Genomic DNA, 26,679 nt, shown 5'->3' with positions numbered 1-26,679 from the left:
CACCTATTTAGACCCACGTGCAAATAATTTGCGCGCAGTAAAATTTGCTCACAGACCTATACATAGACAATGACACATATCGATATTCTTTACATCTTTGGATAAAATTGAATTAAAAACAATTGCGACTGGTGTGTCAGTAAAAATTGTCAGTGAATCCATATTGTTTGGCTAATTTTTCAGTAATTCGAACAACGTCCGAAATGCATGATTTATTTGTTCCACTTACATTCTTGTACCCAAATGTACAGAATGCATTTTGTTTTCTGTTCGTTTCTTTTCATTTGTTGATCGGTCAATTTTCGTTATTAAACTCCTTGGTTAGCATTTCAATTTTCGCCAGAACAATAACGATTATGCCGTTTGGAAATGTGATTCGAAAATCAGAAGCGAGCAACGGCTGATTTGAAAAACTGACACAGGTTGTCTATGTGTGCGTCAGTGCGAAAATATTTCTGCGTGGAAATTATTTGCACAGGAGTCTAAATTGGGATTGAGCCTGCTAAAAAGAATAAAGCTTGCTCTTTACTCTTACACAGATTTCCATAAGAATGACAGCTAATCGGAGTGAAATTGGAGTGAAGCCTATTGCTCTCTCTGTTTAATACATGAGAAATCGTATACCAGGATTGCGAGCGCGCCCATCGCCTATAGGTGCAATTTCCGCAATATGTGAGAGATTTTCGGGTTAGATTTCGAACTGTCAAATGCTGTCAACGATTGGAGACGATCGAGATGATCACCATGGCACGTGTGAAAAATGTGGTTGCTCTGGATGCTGGTGCTGGACGTGATGGACGGTAAGTGGCATGAATTTTGAGTGTGCCGGCAAGCGAAATCGCGCTTTTCTTGTTTGTGAGGATCTATTGGCCTTATAGATCCTTCGAATAAGAGTGGTGTAATGATTTCAGCTTATTTGTACACTTTAAATTTTTTTGCCCTTGCCCCATCACGAGGATTATTATTCGTAAGTATGGATTTAAATTTATTAAATTAAACAAATAAAAGCATGATTTTCTTAAACTCCTGACTATTGTTTGCCTAATTGCATGAAAAGTTTTGATTTATTTAGTTATTTTCAAATCATAAAATCGCGACCTAGGACAATTTTACTAAGTGCATGACCTTGAACTTGAATGTATGGATTTAAATTTATTGATTTGGTTAAATGAAAGTCACTTTTTCTGATACTATGGACTATTGTTAACCGTATGGCATGAAATTTTTTCACTTATTTAATATTTTGCAAATCATAAAATTTCAAACTTAGAAAAATTTTACTAAGTGCATGACCTTGAGCTTGACCTCTACTCCACCTTCCATGATGTGATCATAGGGTTACCATTGAAGCACATCTATCTTATTTTGTTTAAAGTGATTAATTAACGATTCTTAGCCTAATTGAATATATTTTTATGAGGACAAGAACTACGAATAAGAAAAACACTGAAATTCCAACACTTTCTCAACACTAATTACCTAATACTTTTTTATTGTTTTTTTATTGTTTTTTTTTTAATTTTTTTTTAACTTAACTTATTCTAACTTAATGATATCTCTAAAACCTATCCTTATTATAGCTAAAATCATTTAATTGTAAAAAAAACTAACTAATTTTTCATATTTATATTTACAGGTGCTGCACAGCTATGATGATCCTTCTGCTGGTTGATGGAAATCCTAGCTGAAATTATGGATGCCATGAACATGATGTGGACTCCTCCACTCTGTTTTTATGCTTTTCAGGAATCATAAGTTGCAGAAACATGTATGGTGATTTGTGACTGCGGCTTAGGTCAACGGAGGTAATTTATCGGCTTCTGGTTATTTCAGCACACACAACCCTTATTTAATTGATGATCTCGTGTGATGAAGCTTAATTAATAATCCTTATTAATGGTTTTGAAGCTTGAATACTTGCTCGTAGATCACGCTAACACTCATTTTTATTAACAGTACCCCTGTAATATTTATTTTTACATTGTTGAGATTTTTCTATCCTTTTTTATTCTTTTTTTGTATGCTTTACGCTTTTAGGTCGGCTGCGGAAAATGTGCCGAGAGATTTCCCTGATTCATCTGCAACCTCAAAACAGTTGGTGCCTCTTTTGGCGATGATGACGCAGGGAACAAATTGTGGGCCTATCTTGGCGTTGAAATGGTTACCCGCCGAGGATTGTCGGAAGCTCCTTTTGAAGACGCGCTGGCCTACCGTAAAAGAGGGTAAGTTTCTATGCCTTAGATTATAGCGCCTCATGTTGTCTTCGTGTGATTTTTTCAAATGACTACGCACATGTTCACCTACTTTCTTACTAAGGCCTCTCCATCTTTCAATTCTCTCCTCTTCCGATTCCTCAACCACCGGCTCCAATGTATGGTCCGAGCCTTTTGACACGATTTCGTGCCCAAAAACTATTCTATGAGGAGAGAATTTAGTCGAGGCATGAACTGTGTTGTTTATCACAAATTCCATTTCTGATACTCTTGTGTCCCAAAGTTTTTGATCGCATTTTACGTACGAACGGATCATACTGTTAATGGTTCGATTAAGTCTTTCTGCGGGGTTGGCTTGACTTCGATGTCGAGCATTGGCCCAACGTTGGATGTCGTACCTATCCAGTAACGCTCGATACTCCTTTGAGAGGAAGGTACTAGCATTATCAGAAATTACAATCTGTGGGGTTGCAAATCGCCTGAACCACGACTCTTCCAGTATTTTGCAGAGACTAACACTCGAAATCTTTTTCACTGGAGTAAGTAGGCAGTACTTAGAGAAGAGGTCCATTACAACTAATAAGTGTGCATTTCCCTGCTTACTCCGTGGTAAAGATTGAATGTAGTCCATGCAAATTATCTGGAAGGGTCGGGCTGCAATTCTCTGCTTGCCCATTATTGGTGAACTAGATACGGTGGAGTGCTTGTTTATTTTGCAGTTTTCGCATTTTGCAATGTATTTTCGAATATCTGTACTCATACGTGGCCAGTAATACCGGCGTTTTATTTTCTCAACACACTTATCAAACCCGATGTGGAGATTTTGATCATGCTCTTCTTTGAGGACCTGTGTGCGCATCGAAGTCGGAACACAATGCTTCCACTCAAAACGGTAGTCCATTGTGTCTTCCTTCGATGCCACGAATTTGAGCAGTTTTCCGTCTACAATTTTAAAATCTACATAGCTCTCAGGGTCGGACTCAACTGCGGAAAGCAATTTTCGATACCACCCGTCCTCGGGCTCTGCATCCAGAGTCTCGATGGATCGGGACAACGCATCTGGTACAATATTGTCCTTCCCTTTGCGATGCCGGATGTCCATATCGTACTGCTGCAAAAGGATACTCCAGCGGCTCAATCGAGAGGATGACCGCCACTTTGCTCGCATAATGAAAGTCAGAGCGGCCGAATCTGTCACTAAAGTAAATTTAGTTCCTTCAATGTACCCTCTAAATTTCTCGATACTGCGAAGGGCAGCCAATCCTTCCTTTTCAGCCGCGTGGTATCTCAATTCAGCTCCTTTCAATTTCTCTGAGAAGTACACGCAGCGAAAAGATTTTTTAATTCAAAGGAAAGTGCCGCAAAAACAAAGGAAAATTTCCTTTGAATTTGGGATAATTAATTTTTGTTTTGTTTCAAATACATTTCCCTTTGTTTCAAAGATTTTTTCTTTTGAAAAATCTTTGATTCAAAATATGAAAGCTTTGATTCCAAAAACAGTTTCATTTGTTTCAATGTTATTTTCTTTTGCCACAATGTAACCTAGATTTAGATTTAAAAGCATTTATTCATTGAACCATTTTCATTTATTCCAATTGGAAGAAATATTTCCTGTTGTTTTGAAATTCCTATAAGGAATTTCAAATAATGAAAAGAAAGAATTTTAGATGCTAAATATATTTTTATTTTCAAATGAAACACTAAAAGTTACAAACTGCTTCACTAGCATCGAATCATTCGGTCCTAATTTTCGTCGACCTGACCGCTGGATTTGGAGTGGTGTCATCTTGTGCAGCTTTCACCTCCGTCGGCCCTGGTCCTGGAAGAACGCAATCACTTATAGAAAATCTTCAATATTCACTCTGTAATTGACATACTTACCATCATCATGAATCCTTATAATTTAGCTAACTCTTATCTACATTTTCACACGACCAGCCAAACTTGATTCGATTTCCGAAAGATCTGTTCTTCTTGCAAGTCAAATTAAAATATCTTTGGAATCAAAGGCTGAAGTTTTTATTTAAAGGAATCATTTCTTTAAGTTTAAAAGCATTTTTCTTTGGTTCAAAAAAATTTGATTTAGTTTCAAAAGAAATAAGCTCAATTACCATTTATTTAGAATCAAAGTATTTGCTTAAAATCAAAATCCAAAAATATTTAGTTCAAAGAATTAATTCCTTCTTTCAAAAAATATTTTTTTGAACCAAAAACAAAAGTTTTTGATTCAAATAAAACAGGAGTTTGATTCAAAAAAATTAAAGTTTTGACTCAAAATCAGTTTTGTTTTGTTTCAAAAGCCTAGTTTTCTCTGCGTGTACGCAATGACCTTCTCCTCACCGTTATGCTCTTGTGTTAGGACACCGGCAATCGCGTTATCGCTAGCGTCAGTTTGGACCACGAAGGGCAGCGAAAAGTTTGGGTTGGCCATTACAGGAGCGGCGATAAGCTGCTCCTTAATGGTCTGGAAGGCTAATTCTGCTGTCGCACTCCATTGCACTCTCTTGGGCTTGTTTTTAAGCAAGTCTGTGAGAGGTGCAACGGTGCTGCTAAAATTTGCGATGAACCTGCGGTAGTAATTAACCATACCGAGGAATCGTCTTAGCTGTCGTACCGATTTAGGGGCCTGGTATCCGATGATCGCTTGAATGCGATCAGGATTAGGCCTCAATCCATCTTGGGATAGGACGTATCCAAGGTACGGCAATTCGCGGCAACAGAATTTAGATTTCTGCATGTTTATGCAGAGATTAGCTTCCCCCAAACGTTTCGCTAGCTCCTTCAGTTTGGCCAGGTGGTCTTCAAACGTCAGCGTAGCCACTACAATATCGTCTAAATAAACGAAAATTGCAGGTTCTAAAGCTCCAAAACCGAGTACGCGATCCATGCACTTACTCAAAGTAGCAGGACTCCCGACCAGACCCATTGGACAAGATTTGTACTGAAACAAACCTCGTCCTGGTACTGAGAAAGCCGTGAATTTCCGGGAAGCGGAATTCAACGGAATCTGTAGAAAGGCCTGTGATAGGTCAATGGTCGTGAGATATTTTACAGGACCCAAATGACTGAGAATGCGATCCTGGTGCGGCAAGGGATACGCATCTCTTTTAGTCCTCTCATTCAGCTTTCTGGCATCTAGGCACAACCGTACTTCTGCACTATCCCGTTTAGCCACCGGGATGATAGGAAGAGCCCAATCGGATTCCGATGGTTCAACAATATCATCCCGCAGTAGGTTGTCCAGAGCTTGTTGTACTTTCGCATGAATGTGAGGACTCCAGGGGTATGGGTTTTTGCGTACAGGTTCTAAATTTTTACATTCATCCTTGATTTGGATGGAATGTTCAATCACGTGGGTCTTCGTGAACTTCCCTGGACCAGCCACTATAAAGAGCTTCTTTACTTCCTCCAGGTGATGTTTTTGTTCATCGGACAGCTCTTCTTCCTGGTCTAGCTCTTCATTAATACCATCATCCAAAACGTCTACTGGCTGTTCTTGAATGCTGGGGGAGATCCCGAACTTTAACCAGAAATCATACCCCAGCACACATCTGCGTTTGAGATTTGGTGCGAATAGAACAGGCAAAATTTTCGTGCAACCGTTGAAGGTAATCGGAACTTCAGCACATCCCTCAACTTCTAATTTATCTCCCGACGCAGTCTGCAAGTTTACAGACGCCGGAAGCAGTTTCAAATTCAACGATTTCCTGATTCTATTCGCACCGAATCCCAAAACAGTCCTTGCTGCTCCGCTATCTAGTAAACCGATCAGCTCAATTCCCATCAGTTGGACCCTCGCAAAAGGTCTGGCGTCTCCACTGAGCTTAACAAGCAACGTGGCTATCTCGTCAGCTTCTGGAGGCGCTTCCAATTGCGAGTACCCCAACTGTCGAAGAATTGTAGCTGGGTCGGAATCAGAATTAGCTTGAGGGCTTTTGGGATTTTTCTGTTGACTACCCCGCCTCACTGGGTAGTCCCTTTCGAGTTTTTTAACTCACAAAAAGGACACTCAGATGTGGCGAACCCTGGGAACCCACAGGACCAACAGAAAAGGTTTCTGTTCTGTCTACAGTCCTGAAAACTATGCCCATCCTCATGGCAATTGAAACAAATACCCTTTTTAACAGGAATGTAAGCACGGACTATCCGTTGTAAGGCGTTAGTCCCACTGGGTCCCGGTCTTTGTCCGCTCTGTCTGTTATGGGAAACCCATTCAGATTGTTGCTTCGGCTTCGTACCAGTATTTTGGCTTCCACCTACTCTTTGATTTTTCTTACTTTGCTTGGCAAAGTTTTGTGAAATTCCGCGGTTGAAATTTTGATTTGAATCAGGGTCGTGATAGTCAACCTGAGACCTGTACTGTCTCTCACTATTTCCGGGCCAATTGTATTGCTCAATCTCGTCGATTGAATCCGATGATCTATTGGAAAAACGATTCTCTTTCCTAGCATAAACTTGCCAATTAATGGCATCAAATTTTTTTCCAAACTCCCTCATTTTAGCGATCGTATTTACGTTGGCAGCCAACATCGCAATTTTGCAATCCTCGCGCGTGTTCCGGAAGAGGACGTCAAATTTCCGGCCTTCATCCCACGGATAAGACATGTTCCGGAAAATTCGAACCATATCGAGATAATAGTCCTGGAACTTTTCCCGAGGACCTTGCCTACGAGAGTTCAATTGGCGTTCGTATTGGAAGTCGATGTCTACAGGTAAAAATTCGTTTTTTAATTCACGTACTAAATTCTCCCATGTTTCGAGCTCGTTATTACCGTTTACCTCAATAAACCACGAACGCGCTTTACGCGTAAACAAATAATGCGCGCAAGTAAATAGTTCGTGTGGTATTCCGATCTGAGCGTGTACCCGATCTGAGCGTGTAGCCTATCTGACTTCGCCTGTTAATCGGGTAACACTGCGTCGCCGACGAGGCCGTCGGCGCCGCCACAGCAAACCGTCATCGAGCCGAAAGCGGCGAACCAAGGAATCGGCCATTTCTCCATTAGACGTGCAGGCGAGCAGGTGTGTGTGAACCCGCTGGGCGGTTTTCTCCCGAGTTTGCTCTGAACTAGAAGAGCCACAATGGCGACCGAAGCAGGCTATAAAATTTGAAAAGAACCCTTTTTGTTTCGGGAGAAAACCGTCCAACGTGGTAGTTTTAGTGAGTGCGTGTTTTATATAAAGTGGAACAAAGTGCGTGAATCGGCCCATCATCATGAGCTATTCGGTAAGTCTTCAGACATCCATTTTGTTTTCACCCTAACCAAGAACACGTGGTGGCCCCCATTTGGAAAGAAAGGGATTACGCCACCTACCTAATTAAAAATTACAATTATAAATCTGGAAAAATAACACATTGTTGTTAATCCTTTTTCACTTTCGTAAGTGTGTCATTTGAAAATAAATTTATCTTACAAAAAAAAATATGAAATTCAGTTTTTAAACACTGTATTCCATTGCCACTTTGACTAAACAACAAAATCACTTACTGTTCATCACCTGACGCCGGTTGTGAGCACAGCGCTTACTTTCGGTTGTTAAGTGCGAAAGACCCCTTTTTCTATTGTCGGCAACCCTATAAAAACATAATTTTCACTCTAGCGTGGGAAGAAAATCGCCATTAAACAATTTAAAATAGTGGGAGCCGTTTTCTCCTGACGGATTGACAGTGTATCTTGTCCGATGATCATCTGCACTTATGTCCTCTGGATGAAATGCACATTTACGTTCTGCTACTTTTGAAGCGCCAAATGTTTTTGATTCACGTCAATTTACAAAAATCAACACCAAATCAATTAGTTACTCTACTCCTTTTATTATATATGCCTTTTTATGACGACATTAAAAAAAAAAATTATTATAATAATGAGGTGAAAATAACAAAGAAAACAAAAAAAAAACAATTAATGAGCAACATCCCATTGGCTGAAATAATGATTGAAACTATAAAATAATTGAACAGCAGCTTAAACTCTTTCCTACAGAAAGACGATTTACTCATTAAGAATTCCTAACTCAAGATGGGTATTTGGTTCAACTTTTCTAGATAGTAAAATACGCAATAATTAAGTATTCATCCGGATACCGATTTCGTTACATATTTTTCGAAGCAGAATTTACATTCTATTATTATTAAAACTCAGACTCCAAATATCCCAAATTTTATTTATTTTGTTCCATTTTGTATTTTTAAATTTAGAAAAAAATGTTAAAACTTAAGCAATCAAAGTTTGTGTTTCTAATCATCAAAAATCCAAATTTTTAATATTTTTTTAAGGCTTAAAATTTCAAAGCAACTATTTTTCTTTCTAATTTCGTCTCAAATTTCCACAATTATTTAAGAGGAAAAAACCTTCAGCCAAATAAATAAACTAATAGATAAACATGCATCCTAGAATGAAAAATTGAAAATACAACATTTTGACACTCCTCTACCGTGAGAGGGCAAAGCCTCTCCGGGTCAGTAGTCCAAGAAAATAAAGTTGCTAGGCTATAATGGTGAAGAGACTTAACCAAATTAACCTTCATATTTCTCAAACGAGCTTTAAATAACTCTACGAATTCACCAAACATAAACACAATAATGATCATTGATGTAGCGTAGATCAACTACGAAAAAAAATCGATCAGGACCCAACATGAGTATGGATGGCTAAAATTCGATGGTGATTTCACGGAATGAACTCGATACGGGTTGGAACAACCGTCAACGTGAAACGGGACGTAAACTACATTGACACGGTGTGGAACAACCGTTGATGTGGAATGGGACTTCTACAGAGTGGGTTGGAACAACCGCCAACTGTGAAACGGGACGTTCACTAAATTTCCACGGTATGGAACAACCGTTGATGTGGAATGGGACTTCTACAGCACGGGTTTGGAACAACCGTCAGCTGTGAAACGGGACGTTCACTACATTGACACGGTGTGGAACAACCGTTGACGTGGAATGGGACTTCTACAGCACGAGTTGGAACAACCGTCAGCTGTGAAACGGGACGTTCATTACATTGACGCGGTGTGGAACAACCGTTGACGTGGAATGGGACTTCTACAGCACGGGTTGGAACAACTATCGACTGTGAAACGGGACGTTCACTAAATTGACACGGTATGGAACAACCGTTGACGTGGAATGGGACTTCTACAGCACGGGTTGGAACAACCGTCAGCTGTGAAACGGGACGTTCACTACATTGACACGGTGTGGAACAACCGTTGATGTGGAATGGGACTTCTACAGCACGGGTTGGAACAACTGTCAACTGTGAAACGGGACGTTCACTAAATTGACACGGTATGGAACAACCGTTGACGTAGAAAAGGACTTCAGCACGGGTTGGAACAACCGTCAGTTGTGAAACGGGACGTTCACTACATTGACACGGTGTGAAACAATCGTTTATGTGGAATGGGGCTTCAACAGAACGAGTTGGAACAACCGTCAGCTGTGAAACTTTCACGGTATGAAACAACCGTTAATATGGAGAGGGACTTCCATAGAATGAATTAAAGATGAGCACACCCCATATTCGAACAAAAAAATCAAAATTGTATGGCATATAACTATCCGTCATGTGGGATGGAAAACTTAAATGTATTGGAACTACCGTCATTGCGGAAGGGAACCTCAACAGAGTATAATCTATTCGACCCAGTTAATTCCTGCGTTTAGGTAGTATGAGACATCCGCATAAAGCTTTATAAAACGGAATTTATTTCATTAAATTTAACAATAATCAGGCATTTGCTAACATAGAAACTTTATTTTCATGGTAAAACACTATAAATCTAAACACAGTATTCTGTGACGAATACTCCATACAACCGTTCTTCTTTTTCTCAACAACAAATAACCAGGCATACAAAATGGAAGAATCGAGAAAATTTGTGAGAAACCCAGCTGATTCAACAGATGAAGTACTGTCGGAAGAATGAGAAACTTTTGAAAGCAATTGCGACGACAATGAGAGTGTATCATTCGTATTCACTAGTGGAACAAGCTACTGACAGGTATTGTATGCCTAACCGTGAATCCGAAAAGCCTTACTGTACAAATCAATCGATCAACCATTTGTCTAATTTCCCACCCCCCATCCAACAATCGCAAAACGACCAAGTCTCGTCAATGCTCTCCCACCTTCGAACCGAAATGGCTAACCTTATCCAGGCCATTAAGGACCACTCTATACTAAGGTTGCCAGAATTTTGGCATTTTTTCAAAAAAACCTGGCAAAATCCGGGCATGGATTTCAATTTTTCAAATTCAAAAACCGGGCAAAATTTAGGTGTTATTATACATAAAAGCAAAGAAAAAATGCAAAAAAATTAAATTAATATTTTATTTATGTAATTGCAGACTTCCAAAAACTTTTTGGAGCACTTAAATATGTAAAGGTTTATAAAAGTAAATCAGCAAAATAATTTGAAACGACCGTTGAAAATTTCCATACCGTTAGTCGATTTTGCTAAAACTTGCTCAAAATCTTTGATTTTTTTGGTTTCTTTGTGAAAATTGTGAAAAAATCCGGGCAATATCCGGACTTTTTTCACGATATCCGGGCAACCGGGCCGGGCCGGACTTTCTCGAAATTTTGCATCAAATATCCGGGCAAACCCGGATAAAACCGGGCAATCTGGCAAGCTTACTCTATACCAATTCAAACCAAAATTTCGGTCTGACAGAATCGTGGGATCTGTCTAAATCTTTGCCGGTTTCCAATGTTGGAAACAATTTTATTAAATGGGAACCAACCCACCAATTCTCGAAAAATGTACCATCCAGTCGCGTGTGGGAAATGTGGTCGAAAAATGTCGAGCATTTTGAATTAGCTTCTTCCTTACGGAATATTACAGACCAAACCTATCGAGCAAGACTGTTATACTTCTCGATAGGAGATGAGCTACAGAGCGTTATCCGAGCAGCACATTTGTTACCTAAACTTGATGACCAAATTGTTACACTACCTTGATCGACAACATGAATAAACATTTAAAATCAATGATGGACCCCGCAGCACAGCATGCCTTATTTGGTCAAATGAGGCTACTGGCTGAGGACACGACGGTAACATTCCATGCGCGTCTTATGGACAAGAATAAGCTTTGCTATTTTGGATCTTCAGAGTCAGATAGAACATTTGCAGATCGCAACCAATTAATTGCTGGAATGGGTAATAAAAAAAAAACTAGCAATGTCGGCAAGAATATCAAACTTTGATCTGACTACCATCATACAACAAGCGACAAGATATGAAGCCCACTCTGTCCTAGATACCCTCGAGTCAATATCTTATAGAGAAGATCCCCAGGAAGGTACCTCAATAGAACCAATAATTGCAGCAATCGATGAGAGACGTCAATGGCAGAAGAATAAGAAGGGGTCTACGACTTTTGCAATACACCTCAACGCACCACGATTACGATATTCTTACATCTAGAGACAAAGAAGCCAAATTAAGAGGGACAATGAAGGAGGACACTCGCCGTGGCGCTAAATCGGGCCGCATAAAACGTGGTGATAAAGTGATCATTGAGAGATTTCCAAGAGTTAAAGGAGAATCCCGTTTCTACCCTAAACAGTATACAGTTCTGGAAGAAGAAAACGGTAGCTTGACTCTATCAGACATTGACGACCTTACTTTGAAACGACACGTCTCGCAAACAGAAAAGCTTGTGCCCTGGAGGAATACTGACACAGAATCAGGGATACACTCAGATCTTCTAACCATTCCTTCAACTAACAACCCTGAAATTAATCCTGAAGATATTCCACCCCAACATCGCCCTACAAGAGAAAAGCGTGTCCCTGGCTACTTGCAACAGTATGTTAGGTTGGTCGAAACAGAACTTAACGAGTTATCTAAGTTCCAAATGTCTGATGCACCCAACAAACGTCAGTAAACAATTACCATCGAATACAATATACATGACTTTAAAGAAAAACCCGAATCTCTTCAATTTCTAAGATATTTAAAACCATTCCTTGAATTGTTAATAAAATGTACATTTTTCCAGAGAAGAAGTGAGATGTGGTATTCCGATCTGAGCGTGTACCCGATCTGAGCGTGTAGCCTATCTGACTTCGCCTGTTAATCGGGTAACACTGCGTCGCCGACGAGGCCGTCGGCGCCGCCACAGCAAACCGTCATCGAGCCGAAAGCGGCGAACCAAGGAATCGGCCATTTCTCCATTAGACGTGCAGGCGAGCAGGTGTGTGTGAACCCGCTGGGCGGTTTTCTCCCGAGTTTGCTCTGAACTAGAAGAGCCACAGTTCGGTATTTGAATAACCCTCCGATCTCGCGTTAAACTCAACCTCCTTCAAAAATTCGTTTAATTTCCTTCCGTTATCCAACCCATCGTAACGCACTGACCATTTGTGGATTGGTAGACGATGATCTCGTTTAGATCGACCGTCGACTTCCTCCCCCACTCGGTTTGCGCTTACGTGGGTGGATACCGGACGGAATTTCTCTCCGTGGCTTCCTAGAGAACTGCATCTTCCCTTTAACCAATCACAAAAGTCCTGCTCAATAGGTGCAGTCTTGGCCTCCATTTGAGGTGGAGCGATTTCGTTCACACGTGTGCTATTCGAAATTTTAACTGGCACCGGTTTCGTTGGATGCTCGTTTACACGTGAGGTTTCAAGTACCTCTATGCGTTGAAGCAGCTGACTAACAACCACTTTTAGTCGCTCGTTTTCGGCGGCTAGTCGAATCATTGATTCGTCCCTAGATTCTCTCAAATCTACGTTTTGATTTTGAAATTGTATTTCTGACCTATTCTCCTCTTCTTCTTTTTCCGCTAGCTCTTCTACGCTTCCTCTTCTTTCAAGATCATGCATTTGATTTATTCCTTGTTTATCAATGAAATTTTCTTCCCCTATATTTCTATCTATTTCTATTGCGAGTTCATTCTGGAAGCTTTCATTAATGATACTCAGCTCGGTTTCTCTAACTTCTGCAATCGGTGAAACAATTGATAAATATTTTACCAACAGTCTCATACATTCAACAGCTATCATAGTTAAACAGTTCAAACTTTCTTCTCCCTCAACATATGCTTTTAATCGTTCCATGCGAAAGAAAATGTGTACCAGTTGTGTTTTATGAATTTGATCTGGCACTTTTTTTGCTTTAGGGCTTTCAAGTACTTTTTGGATACCTTTCAGCTTCTCACCACACCACTCTAATTCGTCCAGAACAGAGTCCCAGCCAATAAAATAATCAATATTTGTTCTATCTTTTTCCGCTTTCAAGATTCCCCGTAGGGTGCGTTCGCGTTTAGAACGGGAATCCTCAGGCGCAAAGGCCTTACGTATGCGTAACTCATGGCTGAGTTCTTCCTCTGAAAGGTGAGCAGTATTTAGCGAAGAATATAACGTTTTTAAGTGAGTAAGATCCATTGTACAGCTTAGGAAATTAAAACGAAATACTATTTGAAACAAACTATAAAATGGCCAGATAACGAACAAACAATTTAAAAATTATGCTATAAGGAACCTAACAATATTAAAAAACACAAGACCGTCTATATCACAGTTGAAAATGGAAGAAATAAAATGATTTGTTTTGCTGTTGTTTTTGTTTTCTCCCGATATCACACTTCACAAATGAAATTTTGCTCCAATCAATTTTAAATTTAAATCTTAAACAACTTCACTCCGATAATACCTTTTAAACAATCGTGTTGAACAGTACCCTTTGGACATCAGAACCCCTGTATGGCAAATGAATATTTCAAGGTTGTGCAAATAGCCGTTAAATTTTCCTATTACAGCAAAAATAAAATTGAGAAACATGGGCGTTTCCCCAGAGATGCATGCAAGATATCGGTTGAGCCTCGCTGCGAAGTCCGTGGTAAGTCTATGGAAAGTTGGGCGCCAAATATGTAAGTTTAAAACCTACCAACCCACCGGCGTTACAGGGACTCCCTTTATTAGGCCTCAGGGCGGCTCGCTTACCAAAAGAAATCGCAGGGAGTTCGAACTCTAAGATCAGGAAAACCCCAATTATGCACTTCTCTACCTTTATTTGACAATTGCCATGCGCAAACTAGTAATGACTAGATAGTACGGTACCTTTAAGGGCCAAGCCCTGGTTGTCGCTGTTGAAACTGGCGGATCTACGGCGATGATGACGCTACAGCTGACCAACTACTCTGTCAGTCCAATTCCGGCCGGCAACCGGGATTTTCCTTCCGCGAATCTCTACGGTGAGGACGAATGAGCGGGTTGGAGAGCTGGTTGGTCGTTCCGAAGGGTTCGTATTGTGGAATCGACAACCACCTTCGACGTGTGACCGTCCGGCAGATAACTTCTATCCGTGACGACCGGGACTAAATACAAGGCCGATTCAGGACCAGGGTTCAGGGACCAGGTTGACTGTCGTCCCGCCAAATGGTTGCTTTTGGCCAAAGACTTAGGGGTCCTGTTGATGAATCAGGCGTTAGTGTTCCGGAAAGGAACAAAATGGCGGTTCGGCGTCTCCTGGCTTACCTGGTGTCTGGCTTTTATCACTAAGATATGGGTTTTGTGTGCTGGATGTGTCGTGCACTTTGTACTTCACAGTTTCGTAGTACTAATCGAAGTGAGCCAGCACTAGGAAGCCGCCTTTGTCCGGCCTTGAACCGCGAGTATAGGTCGTTGCTCTTCCATTGTGGCGGACACGATCGTTCGCCTTCGTGAACTCGTCGGGCGTCGCTACCGATCGGGATGGTTACCAAGCAGCGCGGGTTACCATAGATGGTCCTCTCGTTGTCAGGTGCTGAAGCTACGTGGCTGCATACTGGTGGCTTGTGGCGCTGTCATCGGCTTTGAAGACTACATTATTCGGGGAAAACCATCACCCATCATTTTCCCTCACTGCGATATTTAAAAACTACAATTACCCGCGACAAATCACTACAACCTCGATGGAAGTGTTATCTGACGCTTACAAACCATAAATTCCATTGTTGAAAACGATGAATTTGAGAGTTTATTCAAGGTTTCATGAACAATAATAATCATAGTGCAAACCATAAATTTCACGGTACTGTGAAAATGAAATTCATGGTTTATTCACGATGTTTTTCTATTCGGGTGTTGACGTACATTCTATTGGAACTTATTGACGTTCCGGAACACAGAATATCCTGGACAGTGTCCATTCCCATCCTGGATGATGGGATAAAAGATCTAAATTTTCTCTCGTCGTACCTACATAAAAATAAATCGGAAACTTTTTCAAAATCTTTTCCGGCTAGTCGTGTTCCTTCATCGTTTTTGCGATAGCCTAAAAATGGACATCCGTTTCTGCCTGGGAACGCCAACATCACTTTTCTTTCTCAAAAGTTAGTTCCTTTTCGATGATTTCCTTCCGCGTCGTTATGTAATTGTAATTGTTATATTATGTCCTGAAATCAAATAAAATTCAGTCCGGAAGATCCGTCATAAATAAATTTTATTCATCATCATTTGACTACGGTAGTAAAGAGTTTACATTTACCTACATACCAGCTTCCGGTACACCACACGAACCACAATCGATAACGAACGAAAATATGCTCCTGCAATTGATTCACATTAATTTCTATGATTTTTCTTTTATGATTCCCGCGAATATTTACAAATGAATGCTTGGCACTTGGCACTCCCATGCAAAATGCATGCTTCCCTAATTTGCTTTGACATCCCCTTCCAACTGATTCCAACAACAGCAACTTTTTATACAGAGCTGAATAATCGAATTTTATATTGCTGATCCACTCTTTTTTTCTATTTCTGCGATAGCTGATTTGGGCTCCCGTAGGGTACCACTGTAAAAAAAATTACAGTATTCAAGAAAAAAATTAGCATTATTCTACATAAGGATTATTTATCGACTGAAATTAAATCGGATGAACAAGCGGAAAACATTTAAAGATGATTTAATAAAAAGTTGTCAAACAAACATGTATACCAAATATTATTATCGGATTATCTATTGTTTATAAAACAAAAAATTGTGTTTGCCTTGAGCTTGGTCAATCAGCGGTCGAAATCACGGAAAAATGAATAATAAAAAAACTGTTTGCGATGGGGTCAATCAGCGGACAAATTCACGAAAAAAAAGAAAACGCTGTAGTTGTTTAAATAAGTTTAGAGTTCGACGACACGGTAGCGATCATTGATTGAATGTTGGATTTCGTGCTATGTTTTGCAATCGGAGTTATCCGTATAAAGTTTAACTGAAAAGCGGTTAGCGTGTAGAAAACCGACAGATTTTATAGTCCTATTTGCAGCTGGTAGTGTTCGTGAAATTATGCTGGTTGTTTCATCAACACTTTTCATTTTTGGGACAATTAACCTCAAAAACGACCATGTGCGTCGACTGGCTGCCCGTTTTTTGTACCGAGAGTTTTTGAGGTTAATTGTCCCGTCTCATCTGTACACGCTCAGCAAGTGTGCGTAAGAAATGTCAAAAACAACTCTATACTGATTTGACAGATCGCACAAGTTTCGCAGTTATGAGTGCGCAGTCCAATTTTTTGCGATGCGAATGGTATTATTTCCTATAATAGATCATTATCCGTACACAACTCCTTTTTTTAACTTCTCATATACGATTTGTTACATTTTAACGACAACATATATTATGGAGGCTTTCCGTGGTCGGTGCCACAATCAAAAAAATCAAGCTGAGGTAAACTTTACGTGTATTGGGCAACATTAGAAAACTCAAACCCCCCATTATCCCCGAAATAGCGTGTACTCACTCGTTTCACAAGGTTGCAACATGCTTCCTCCTCGGCCTGGACTTCCGATGTCTCTCGCCTCTGATGCGGCGACGAAACTTGCTGTGGATGCTGCACCCGATGATCGCCTGCTGTGGCGGTCAGAGGCCCTTTGCTTCGGCGGTGGCTTCCAGCTGTAACGCCGCGGATGCAGCGAGGAACTTTGGCGGCTGCTGCACCCGATAATCGCCTTGCTGCGGCGGTCAAAGGATCCTTGCTTCGGCTGTGGTCACGCCACAGGTGCGGCGAGGAACTTCGGCGGCTGCTGCGCCCGATGATCGCCTGCGGCGGCGGTCAGAGGCTTTTTGCTTCGGCGGTGGTCACGCCACAGATGCGGCGAGGAATCTCGGCGGCTGCTGCGCCCGATGATCGCCTGCGGCGGCGGTCAGAGGCTTCTTGCTTCGGCGGTGGCCACGCCACAGATGCGGCGAGGAATCTCGACGGCTGCTGCGCCCGATGATCGCCTGCGGCGGCGGTCAGAGACTTTTGCTTCGGCTGCGGTCACGCCACAGGTGCGGCGAGGAACTTCGGCGACTGCTGCGCCCGATGATCGCCTGCTGCGGCGGTCAGAGACTTTTGCTTCGGCTGCGGTCACGCCACAGGTGCGGCGAGGAACTTCGGCGGCGGCTGCTGCGCCCGATGATCGCCTGCTGCGGCGGTCAGAGGACCCTTGCTTCGGCGGCGATTCCCGGAGGTTACGCCACGGATGCGGCAAGGAGCTTCGGTGGCTGCTTCGGCGGTCAGAGGCCCTTTTCTTCAGCGGCGATTCCCGGAGGTTACGCCACGGATGCGGCAAGGAGCTTCGGTGGCTGCTTCGGCGGTCAGAGGCCCTTTTCTTCAGCGGCGATTCCCGGAGGTTACGCCACGGATGCGGCAAGGAGCTTCGGTGGCTGCTTCGGCGGTCAGAGGCCCTTTTCTTCAGCGGCGATTCCCGGAGGTTACGCCACGGATGCGGCAAGGAGCTTCGGTGGCTGCTTCGGCGGTCAGAGGCCCTTTTCTTCGGCAGTGGCTTTCGGCTGTAGCGCCTCAGATGCGGCGAGGAGCTTCCTAGAAGGAAATTGGGGAAAAAAGGGCCGCCTTCGCAAAAGCCCGTATTAGTCGCCAGCCTCTTTTTCCTGATGATTGGCCAATTTACCTTTTGCGACCCTTTTGGAAAGGAAAGCTTTTTTCCTCCACACCCGACTTCCTTGCGAATAGATTTCTCGGCGCTGGGTACCCTATGGGTGATTTATTAATAATTTAGATGTGTGGAATGGCTTGCTGGTGGCGAATTTTACCTTGGCTTTCCTTTTGTTTCGCCTGACTCGGTGCACGTCGGTAAAATGCACTCTCGGTAAATGGCACTCTCTCTTCATGTGTGCTGCAATTAATTCGCATTTTTGTTAATGCCGAACCGCAAGAGGATGATTAGTGGTCCTACCTACCTCCGGATGTGCTGGGAACGGCTCTGGCACAGCTTTTCTTGGCACCACAATCCGGAATCACGCGCACTACCACGCTATAAATGTGGCGACCGACCGTCTCGTTTTTTCACCGGAAACTGACTTGACGTTTCGGCGGTTCTGTACGCTCCGTATTTTTTACACATTTTTCTGCACGCTCCGTTTTGCTAATTTATTTTCTGCACGCTCAGTATTCTTCATGTGTTTTTGCGTTTATACCTTGTACACGCTAACGCTGCTTAATATGGGGTTGGGTTTTTGGATGAGTTTTTTTTTTTTTTTTTAACTTAACTTAGCATTTATTTCTTTGAGGTAATAATTAAGTAAGAAACCTTAATGAACTTGCGTTCCTCTAAAAGGTTTCGGTTCCAGTTGACATTTCAGAACTTAGTTTTACGATGCTTACATTAACCGCTCTAAATTATTTTTCATGTAATTTTTCACTCGAGTTTTGAATATAGGTACATTTTCACTCAATTGGATATCTCTACTTAAGCGATTATACAATATAGGTCCTGTTGAAGCTATTCTTCTCTCTCCGACTCTTGTTGATGCATTTTCTACAACTAATCTGTCAGTAGATCGGGTGTTGTGGTTATGGCTGACATGTTGGACATTGAAGTTATGGTGAATGTCCTTTATCTTCACAATTCGGTGCATTATGGTTAAAGTTTTCAAATCTCTCAAACAGTTTATCGGTAGAATATTGTGCCCAGGCATTTTATACAATTCCAATGTAGGATGCATGTGGGGAAGTTTGTAGATTGATTTTATGCATCTATTCTGCTGAACTTTTAGGGTTGATAGGTTTGTTACATTGGTATGTCCCCAAGCACTTATGGCGTAAGTATACCTACTATGCACGAAACTATTGTAAAGCTTTAGCAAAGCATGCCTTGGCATGAAGTAAGATAATTTACGTATTATTCCACAGATTGGAGCACAGTTTTTTATCAGATTCAAAATATGTGGTTTCCATGTTAATCGGTTATCTAGGCACACTCCCAAATATTTAAAACTAGACACTTCTTCAATTATATTTTCCTTGTGAATAAGTGGTGAGTGTGGCGGCAATTTAGTTTTAATTCCACGATAAATAACGTATTTCGTTTTAGCGGCATTTAAAGTGAGTAAGTTGTTTTGCAGATATTTATCCAAAATATTCAGATCATTCTCCATTTCTCGTATTAAAGTTTCTACATCGCGATTCGAGTATTCTAAAACTGTATCATCTGCAAAAAGCCTCGGAATTCCAAATAGAGAAAGTTTTGCTAGATCATTTACGTAAATTAAAAATAACAATGGACCTAGGTTGCTACCTTGGGGTACCCCTACAGTTATAGATAGCTTGTCACTTAAAGTGTTATTGATTTTGACCAGTTGTTGACGATTTTGTAGATAACTTCGCATAAAGTCGTTTGCTAGTCCCCTAATTCCATACGCCTCTAACTTTTTTAGCAATAAACTATGGTCTATCGTATCGAAGGCTTTCGATAAATCAAGAAATAGAGTTGCAGCAATTTCCTTTTTCCTGTCCATGTTGTGAGAAATACTGTTTACTAACTCTAGGACGGCAACTTCAGTGGATCCTCCTTTACGAAAACCATGTTGGTGTTTATACAAGAAGTTTTCACCTTGGAGAAACTCTATTAGTCTTGTCGCGATTAGTTTTTCGTAAACTTTACTGAAAGCAGACAGAACTGAAATAGGTCGATAGCTATTCAGTTCTTTAGGGTCACCAGATTTGAACACAGGATGGACTGCAGCGAGTTTCAAAACTTCGGGATACTCAGCCATACACACACTTTCATTAAATGATGATGATAGGATTGGGGCTAGTTCCATGTGATGAGTTTGTAATGCTGACACCGGGAAACGATCTACTCCAGCCGCCTTAGTAGGATCTAGATTCAATATTATTGCGATAACTTCTTGGATAGTCGACGGGCGAAGAAATATGCTGTTTCTAATCCGCTCGATTGTATGATGCTCATCAATATTGCCAGTAGAATTATGTTGACTTGCTAGATGGGTTCCGATGGAAGTGAAGAAGATATTGAATGCGTTTGCCACAACTGAAGAGTTCTCCACTATTCGTCCATTTATATTTAATGACAAATTTTCAGGCTTGGAATCTTTCCCAATCATTTCGTTAATCCTTTTCCACATAATTTTCATGTTGTTAGTATTCATTTGTTGTTCGTAATATTCCGATTTTGTCTTTCTTTTAACACTCTGTAGTTTTTTATTAATTTGTTTCGTTTGTTCGGTTAACTGAAGGTTTCCAGGATTTCTCCTCCATTTCCGTAAAATCTTGTCTCTGGTTTTCAAAAGATGCCATACTTCTAGGGTCATCCATGGACATACTTTTTTCATCCGTACTGTGGCTGTAGAGATACTTGTATGTTTTTCAAGCAGTTTTTGGTAGTGTTCTCCAATAGATTGTAGTGTAGAGTTCGGGTCTTGATTCTGGAAGTTTGAATTCCTGAGGAAGTCGGAAAAGTCTCTCTGAAGATTTTCTCGATTAATATAGCTTCGCGATAAGAGTTTAACTCCCGCTGCTTGTTTCTTATTGCTATATACAGTAAGGATGGGCCTGTGGTCGCTGATATCACACTCAAATGTGTAGTTAGTTATGGCATTTAAGTCGTTGAAACGTACGATGCTGTGGTCTAGCAAATTATTGCTTGCGGGTCTTGTAACTATAGTATTTGAGACAGCCAAACCGTAACAGTTCAGGAGACTTTGGTACTGTAGAACACAATTTTCGTTTTCTCTATTGACTGGGACATTTAGGTCACCCAAGACGAAAATAGGTTTACCGGAGTCTGCATCGGAAAAAATGGGTTCAATTTGGTTTAGAAATCTGGAAAAACTGTAGTCTGGAGGTCTGTAGATTCCATGAACAGCTATCTGTTCACCATGCAAGGTCAGGTCAACTTCAATATGATGATATCCATCATCTTCAGTGTTACATTTCAAGTTGAATTTTATATCGTCTCTCACATATATCGCTAGACCACCGCCATTGCCACAGCGAGAAGAAAAATTAGCTTTGTATCCTGGTAAGTTATATAGTGCAGCGTTCACACGTTTAATCCAGGTTTCACTAATAACTATAACATCTACGTTTATATTTAAGTTCTCCAGAAATATTTTGAATGAATCAAATTTCTCCAAGTTATTCATTCCTCGAATATTTATCTGCAGTAAATAAGCGTTTTTGTATGCACAGTTTTGCGGAATAGAACCTACAGAATCACTAAAGAAATTTAAACTTTCATTTGTAAGCAATTCATCCGTCATATTTGCTGAAGTTCAGTATGAATGATTTTTGTTATTTTATTGAGGTATGACTTTCCTCAAATCCGAACGTGATCGAACAACAATAGGTTTGCATGTTGGAGTTTTCTTCAAAAGAATGTTTCCATCAATGCCAATCCAAACGTACGCAATATTTAGCTGGTTCTGTTTGCATCGCAATTCTTGTAGCAGTCCATGAACCACAGGAGTAATTTCACTACGAACAGAGACATAGGCATCTCCTTGTTGTACATGCGAAACATTTTTCTCCAGTTCGCTGACATGAATACGCCCATATTTACGCTTGTCTTCTAAGATTTTGAATTTAGTGACAGGATCTTTCAAAATTACACGAATTGGGGGCTTGTTTTTAGTTGACAAAGTAGATTTGAATCTTTCGCATGAAACAACAGAGCCTTCTTGAATATTACTACTGAAAGTTGATAGAGTCTTTTTAACCACTTCGGGTAATATTTCATCGCTCATAACAGGAACACCAGTGATAATAATGTTGTTTGCAACAGAGGCTTTCTCTTGATTACTAACTAGAGACTCCAGAATTTGAAAACGATCTTCGAGGGTTTTAGTTACACCAAATGATGCTGAGAGTTCTTTTTTCAAAGCAACATTTTCCCGCTTAAGCGCAAGTATTTCATCGCTAAGGACCTGCAATTTAGCTAGTGTTTTGTCAACGAGAGTAGACATAAACTCCTGACTTCGTATTATCTGGTCGGTGATCTCGTCAAACTTATGACCCATTTTAGACAATATTTTTTGATTCATTTTGTCTTCCGTCATTATGGCAACACGGAATTCAAATATCTTGAGGCTTGCAAATCTGAGATGCAGATGGCGCTGTGATCACAAAAAATTGACAGAGTTCTGTCAGAAGCTGTGTTGTTTCACGAATGACTTCCAAGCAACTCAAAAAATAGGTCTCGTGCTCACCTTATGTGTTGCGGCCAAACGCCTATTCCATGTGATGTTGGGTTCAGGTTTTGCTCTTCTTGGTTTATGTAGGGCAGGTATTGAGCTAACCTTAACGTCAGGAGTTTTCCTCGGGTTCAAGCTTTGGTGGTTCTATGATGACAGGACGGTGGTTTAGCAGGAGCGGGGTGTGACGGATCCGAATAAAAACAACAAGCGATGAGGAGATTTTATTTGGTAGCAGATCGAAGTTCTACATATATCTTCGTAGGGCACTTTACGATTCAATGTATGTATGATTTCTTGAAGGCTTTTTTTAACAGCAGCAGCAACAGCAGAGGGTAGTGAGCAACAGAAGCAGAGCAGCAGGGAAATTGGTACGTCGATCGAGTATCTTACCGTGGTTGGAGGGCTTGGTGCAAGGTGGCGAGAGCAGTGGGCGGGTGGGGGCGCGCTCGATCGACCACTATCAAACCAGCGTAAATTTAGAATGTGTTTTACATACCATTCCAAACCAGCGGTGATATCACGATGAGCGTAGTTGGCCAGATATGTGCTTATCTCGATTTTCCCAGGTGGAACGGCGCAGTTGGGTCAGTTCTACGGGTATAAATTGATGCAAAATCGGAGCGGCTAAAGCAAGCGAGTGTTGACCAGAGCAGGGTTGCCAGAACTGTCATAACAACATAATCAACAACATAATTTGGGAACTTAACTGGTTTATACTAAGAGCAACAGAAGTCTAAGGAAAAGAGGGATTTAATCCTCTTAATTACCAAGGGCCCGGAATAGAGGTTAAACCGCGCCTCCAGATCGCGTTCCTTTTGATGTTTCCTTGGCAACCCCCTTGACAACTGTGCATGATCCATTATGTATCATTCTATGAGGTTGGTGATTTGTGGTCAAGTCTGAATCGGACAGTTGAACTGTCGACACCATTTCAGGCGAGGGTAATTTGTGGTTCCGCTGCGCGTATTTTGGGGTGTGGACCGTGGTAGATGGTGTTCTCATAGCTTGTGGTCTTGACAAAGTTGGTAGATAGCTTTTGATAATTTCGTCTAGATCGGGAAGTCGTAATCGGAAGTTGACATGGTTGGTTGAAGATGTTCTTGATCGGGAAGTCTTAATCGGGAGTTGACATGGCTGGTTGAAGATAGTCTTGATCGGGAAGTCTTAATCGGGAGTTGTCATGGTTGATTGAAGATGGTCTTGATCTGGTAGTCATGATCGGGTAGTCTTTATCGGGTAGTCTTTATCGGGTAGTCTTAATCGGGAGGTCTTAAACGGGTAGTCTTAATCGGGAGGTCCTTGTGGATGTACTTGTTCGGTTTTCTTATTTCTGGGAAGCCTGGTCAGCTATGGTCCTCCGGACTAGGAGTAAGTCAGCAGGAATCTTGCAACCTCTTTCAAGCTACCCTGGGCGTTGTCCTGATTCGTCCTGTTGATACTGTGCTGAATAAGCAGGGTTCGTGTTAGCGGGACAAAATCGGATATTGCTGCTGCTGCGAATGAGCTCCCTCAGACGGGCCCTTCTTCCGGAGTCTTCGAGCAAAGCAGATGGTTGTGGTGCTGACGATGAACGTGTTTTTCGCATCGGCGATGCTTTTGTTGGCAACCTTGGGTAGCGGACATAGCTAGACTTGTTACTGTACTCACGAGGAGGTAGATAAGAGATATTGCTCACTGCGTTTTCCAGATGCACGATTTTTCCCGATCGGCCTAACGGTATTTCCTGCGCTGTTGCGCTTGGTTGACAGGCTTTGGCTGTGGTCATAGCTGAAGGGTTTTTGTATTGATTCGGAGATTTTTGGGGTTGGTGGATGATCTCCTGTTTGTGGTAGTAACGACTGGCGTGTTTTGACCTCGTTAGGCTCTTGTTGACTACCTTGGGTAGCGGTCATAGCTGGATTATGGGCGTGTGGCTTTTGACAGTTAGCGAGAGAGAGTCGATATGGTAGTAGCGGCCGTCATGATGTCTACTCCTCACAACTTCTTCGCTTAACTGTATTCTATGGTGCTGAATCCTCTTCTTGATGTCCTGACAATCCTTTCAATTGCAGCGACGTGGTGTTTGGAGCTGCTGTACTTGACTTTCCGAACATTCCAATATCCCGAACCTGGATGGGTTCTCTGCGATGGTGTGTAGCGCCTGGCTACGGTGGCTCACCAGTACTACTATCCCCAGCGCTGCTACGCTGCTTCAGATGACAGGATTGCATTCTGGACAATGAGTGGCGGCAATCCCACGCAAGGTTGCCAGCCCTCTCCAAATTCTGACGAACTACCTGGCAGAGTTCTCAGAGTCCATTCAGCCGACGCTGGTCCCGCGCAAGGCCGTTGTCTCCTTCATACACGCCTGCTTAGTTGTGTTCGTCGGTGTCCTAGCGACGAATTTGCATCAGCTGTGCTCCATCGAGTTGTTCGAATAGAAGAGTTCTGCATAATTTATTCCGAGTTGTTGGGGGCGAGGTTTCAAAGATGATGTTGGTCCATCAGCCTTCTCCATTTCGTGTTTTGTGCTCCGAGTGAGCTTGTGGTCAGCGTTGTTGCTTACATAGCTTGAATACTAGTCTGGTTTGATGTCCTTCACGTGGTAGCGACCTCGCTTTCCGGTGACGACATCCTCCAGAGTGTAGAGATTGGCTCCCAGCTTTTCTTTAACGATAGCCGGAATGAATTTGGGGTCGTCCAGTTTCTTGTTGATATGGTCCGCCTTCGAAGAAAGAACAAACGAGCGGCGCCATACCAATTTGGAACAGGAGCTCACTCCTTCTCTCCAGTCCATTGCAGTTGAACTTAATGCCTTAAGAGCAACTGTGCATAACCCTTCCGCAAATGCCGACCTTATTGATGAGCTTCGATCCATTCACGATGCCGTTAGCACGAAACCTGTCCTTTCCCCACCTGCACCAGTGACGAGCCTGGCCGAGGAGCTGAACCCTAAAGTTGTCTCAGGTTGGCGACTTTTGGGCACAAGGAGGGTGTGGAAAGCTGACTGGTCAGCCTACGATGCAAGGCAAATGCGTCGCAAGGAACAACAAAAGAACGCGGATAAAGCAAAAAAGAAAAAAAATCGTCAACGCAAGGCGCGTAACCGAAATGCGGGCCTAAACCAACGAGACTACCCCAACAATAAATTAAAAAGCCGATCTCCACCTTCCACTGACAAGGAACTGCTCGCTGCCGCCAAGGTTACGTTCAATAGAAAACCTCAGCCGAAAAAGAAGATGCCGACCTTCATCAATTTTCAACGTGGAGAAACCTTAAACCCTGGATCCTCTTCTGTGCCATCAAATACACCACCACTGGACCCCGGACCCTCTCTTGTGGCACCAAATACGCCACCACATCATGATAGGCTACCGGCTAGGTTCCCGACTACTTCTGCGGCAACGACTTCACCGTACCAAGCGAATATGTGCACACATCATGCATCGACTTCCATGCCACCATATACAACGTTCAATCCGGTCCCCACTTCATTCAGTGCACCCTTTGCCGGCCCCTGCTGCTACCATGGTCCTAATGCATTTGATTTCAACAACCCGGTAATGTATCCATATTTTCTGCCCCATCGACGCGTGCCGCTATAGGTACTAGCTCTTTAATTAATGTTGACCAAGCGGATCGCGTTACAATTCGTTCGCGCGACCATAGAACATCTTCTGCTCTGAATACATCCGCTATAGTAAATAATAATGAAATTGTTGCTTACTGTCAAAATTTTAACAGAATGCGAAGTGCATCGAAATTAAATATAATTTATAAAAATTTAGCAGCTAGTAGTTATACTATAATTTTGGGAACAGAAACAAGCTGGGATGCAAATATAAAGAGCGAAGAAGTTTTTGGTTCTAGTTTCAACGTGTTCAGAGATGACAGAAACTTTCTTCTTTCTGACAAGAAATCTGGCGGTGGTGTGGTTGTGGCAATCAGCTCTGTCTTCGATTCTGAGCTCATTCCTACGAATAAACACAAAAATTTCGAGCAGGTGTGGGTCAAAGCCCGCATCTTCAATGAAACGCATATTTTCGGGT

At 41.9% G+C, this 26,679-nt stretch overlaps 1 protein-coding gene across 1 annotated transcript; it reads left to right on the top strand.

Moving 5' to 3' along the window:
• Nucleotides 1-2,050: 2,050 nt before the first annotated feature.
• On the top strand, nucleotides 2,051-13,712 carry LOC129737667 (uncharacterized). Its single transcript, XM_055728828.1, has 3 exons — nucleotides 2,051-2,222; nucleotides 6,716-6,925; nucleotides 13,475-13,712. The coding sequence occupies exons 1-3, from the start codon at nucleotides 2,158-2,160 to the stop codon at nucleotides 13,500-13,502; spliced, it is 303 nt and encodes a 100-aa protein (XP_055584803.1). The 5' UTR covers nucleotides 2,051-2,157; the 3' UTR covers nucleotides 13,503-13,712.
• The last annotated feature ends 12,967 nt before the right edge of the window (nucleotides 13,713-26,679 follow it).

Source organism: Uranotaenia lowii, chromosome 1 (assembly GCF_029784155.1).
Source record: "Uranotaenia lowii strain MFRU-FL chromosome 1, ASM2978415v1, whole genome shotgun sequence".
In the NCBI taxonomy this organism is placed as follows: domain Eukaryota; kingdom Metazoa; phylum Arthropoda; class Insecta; order Diptera; family Culicidae; genus Uranotaenia; species Uranotaenia lowii.
This window is presented reverse-complemented; position numbering and strand designations above follow the sequence as displayed.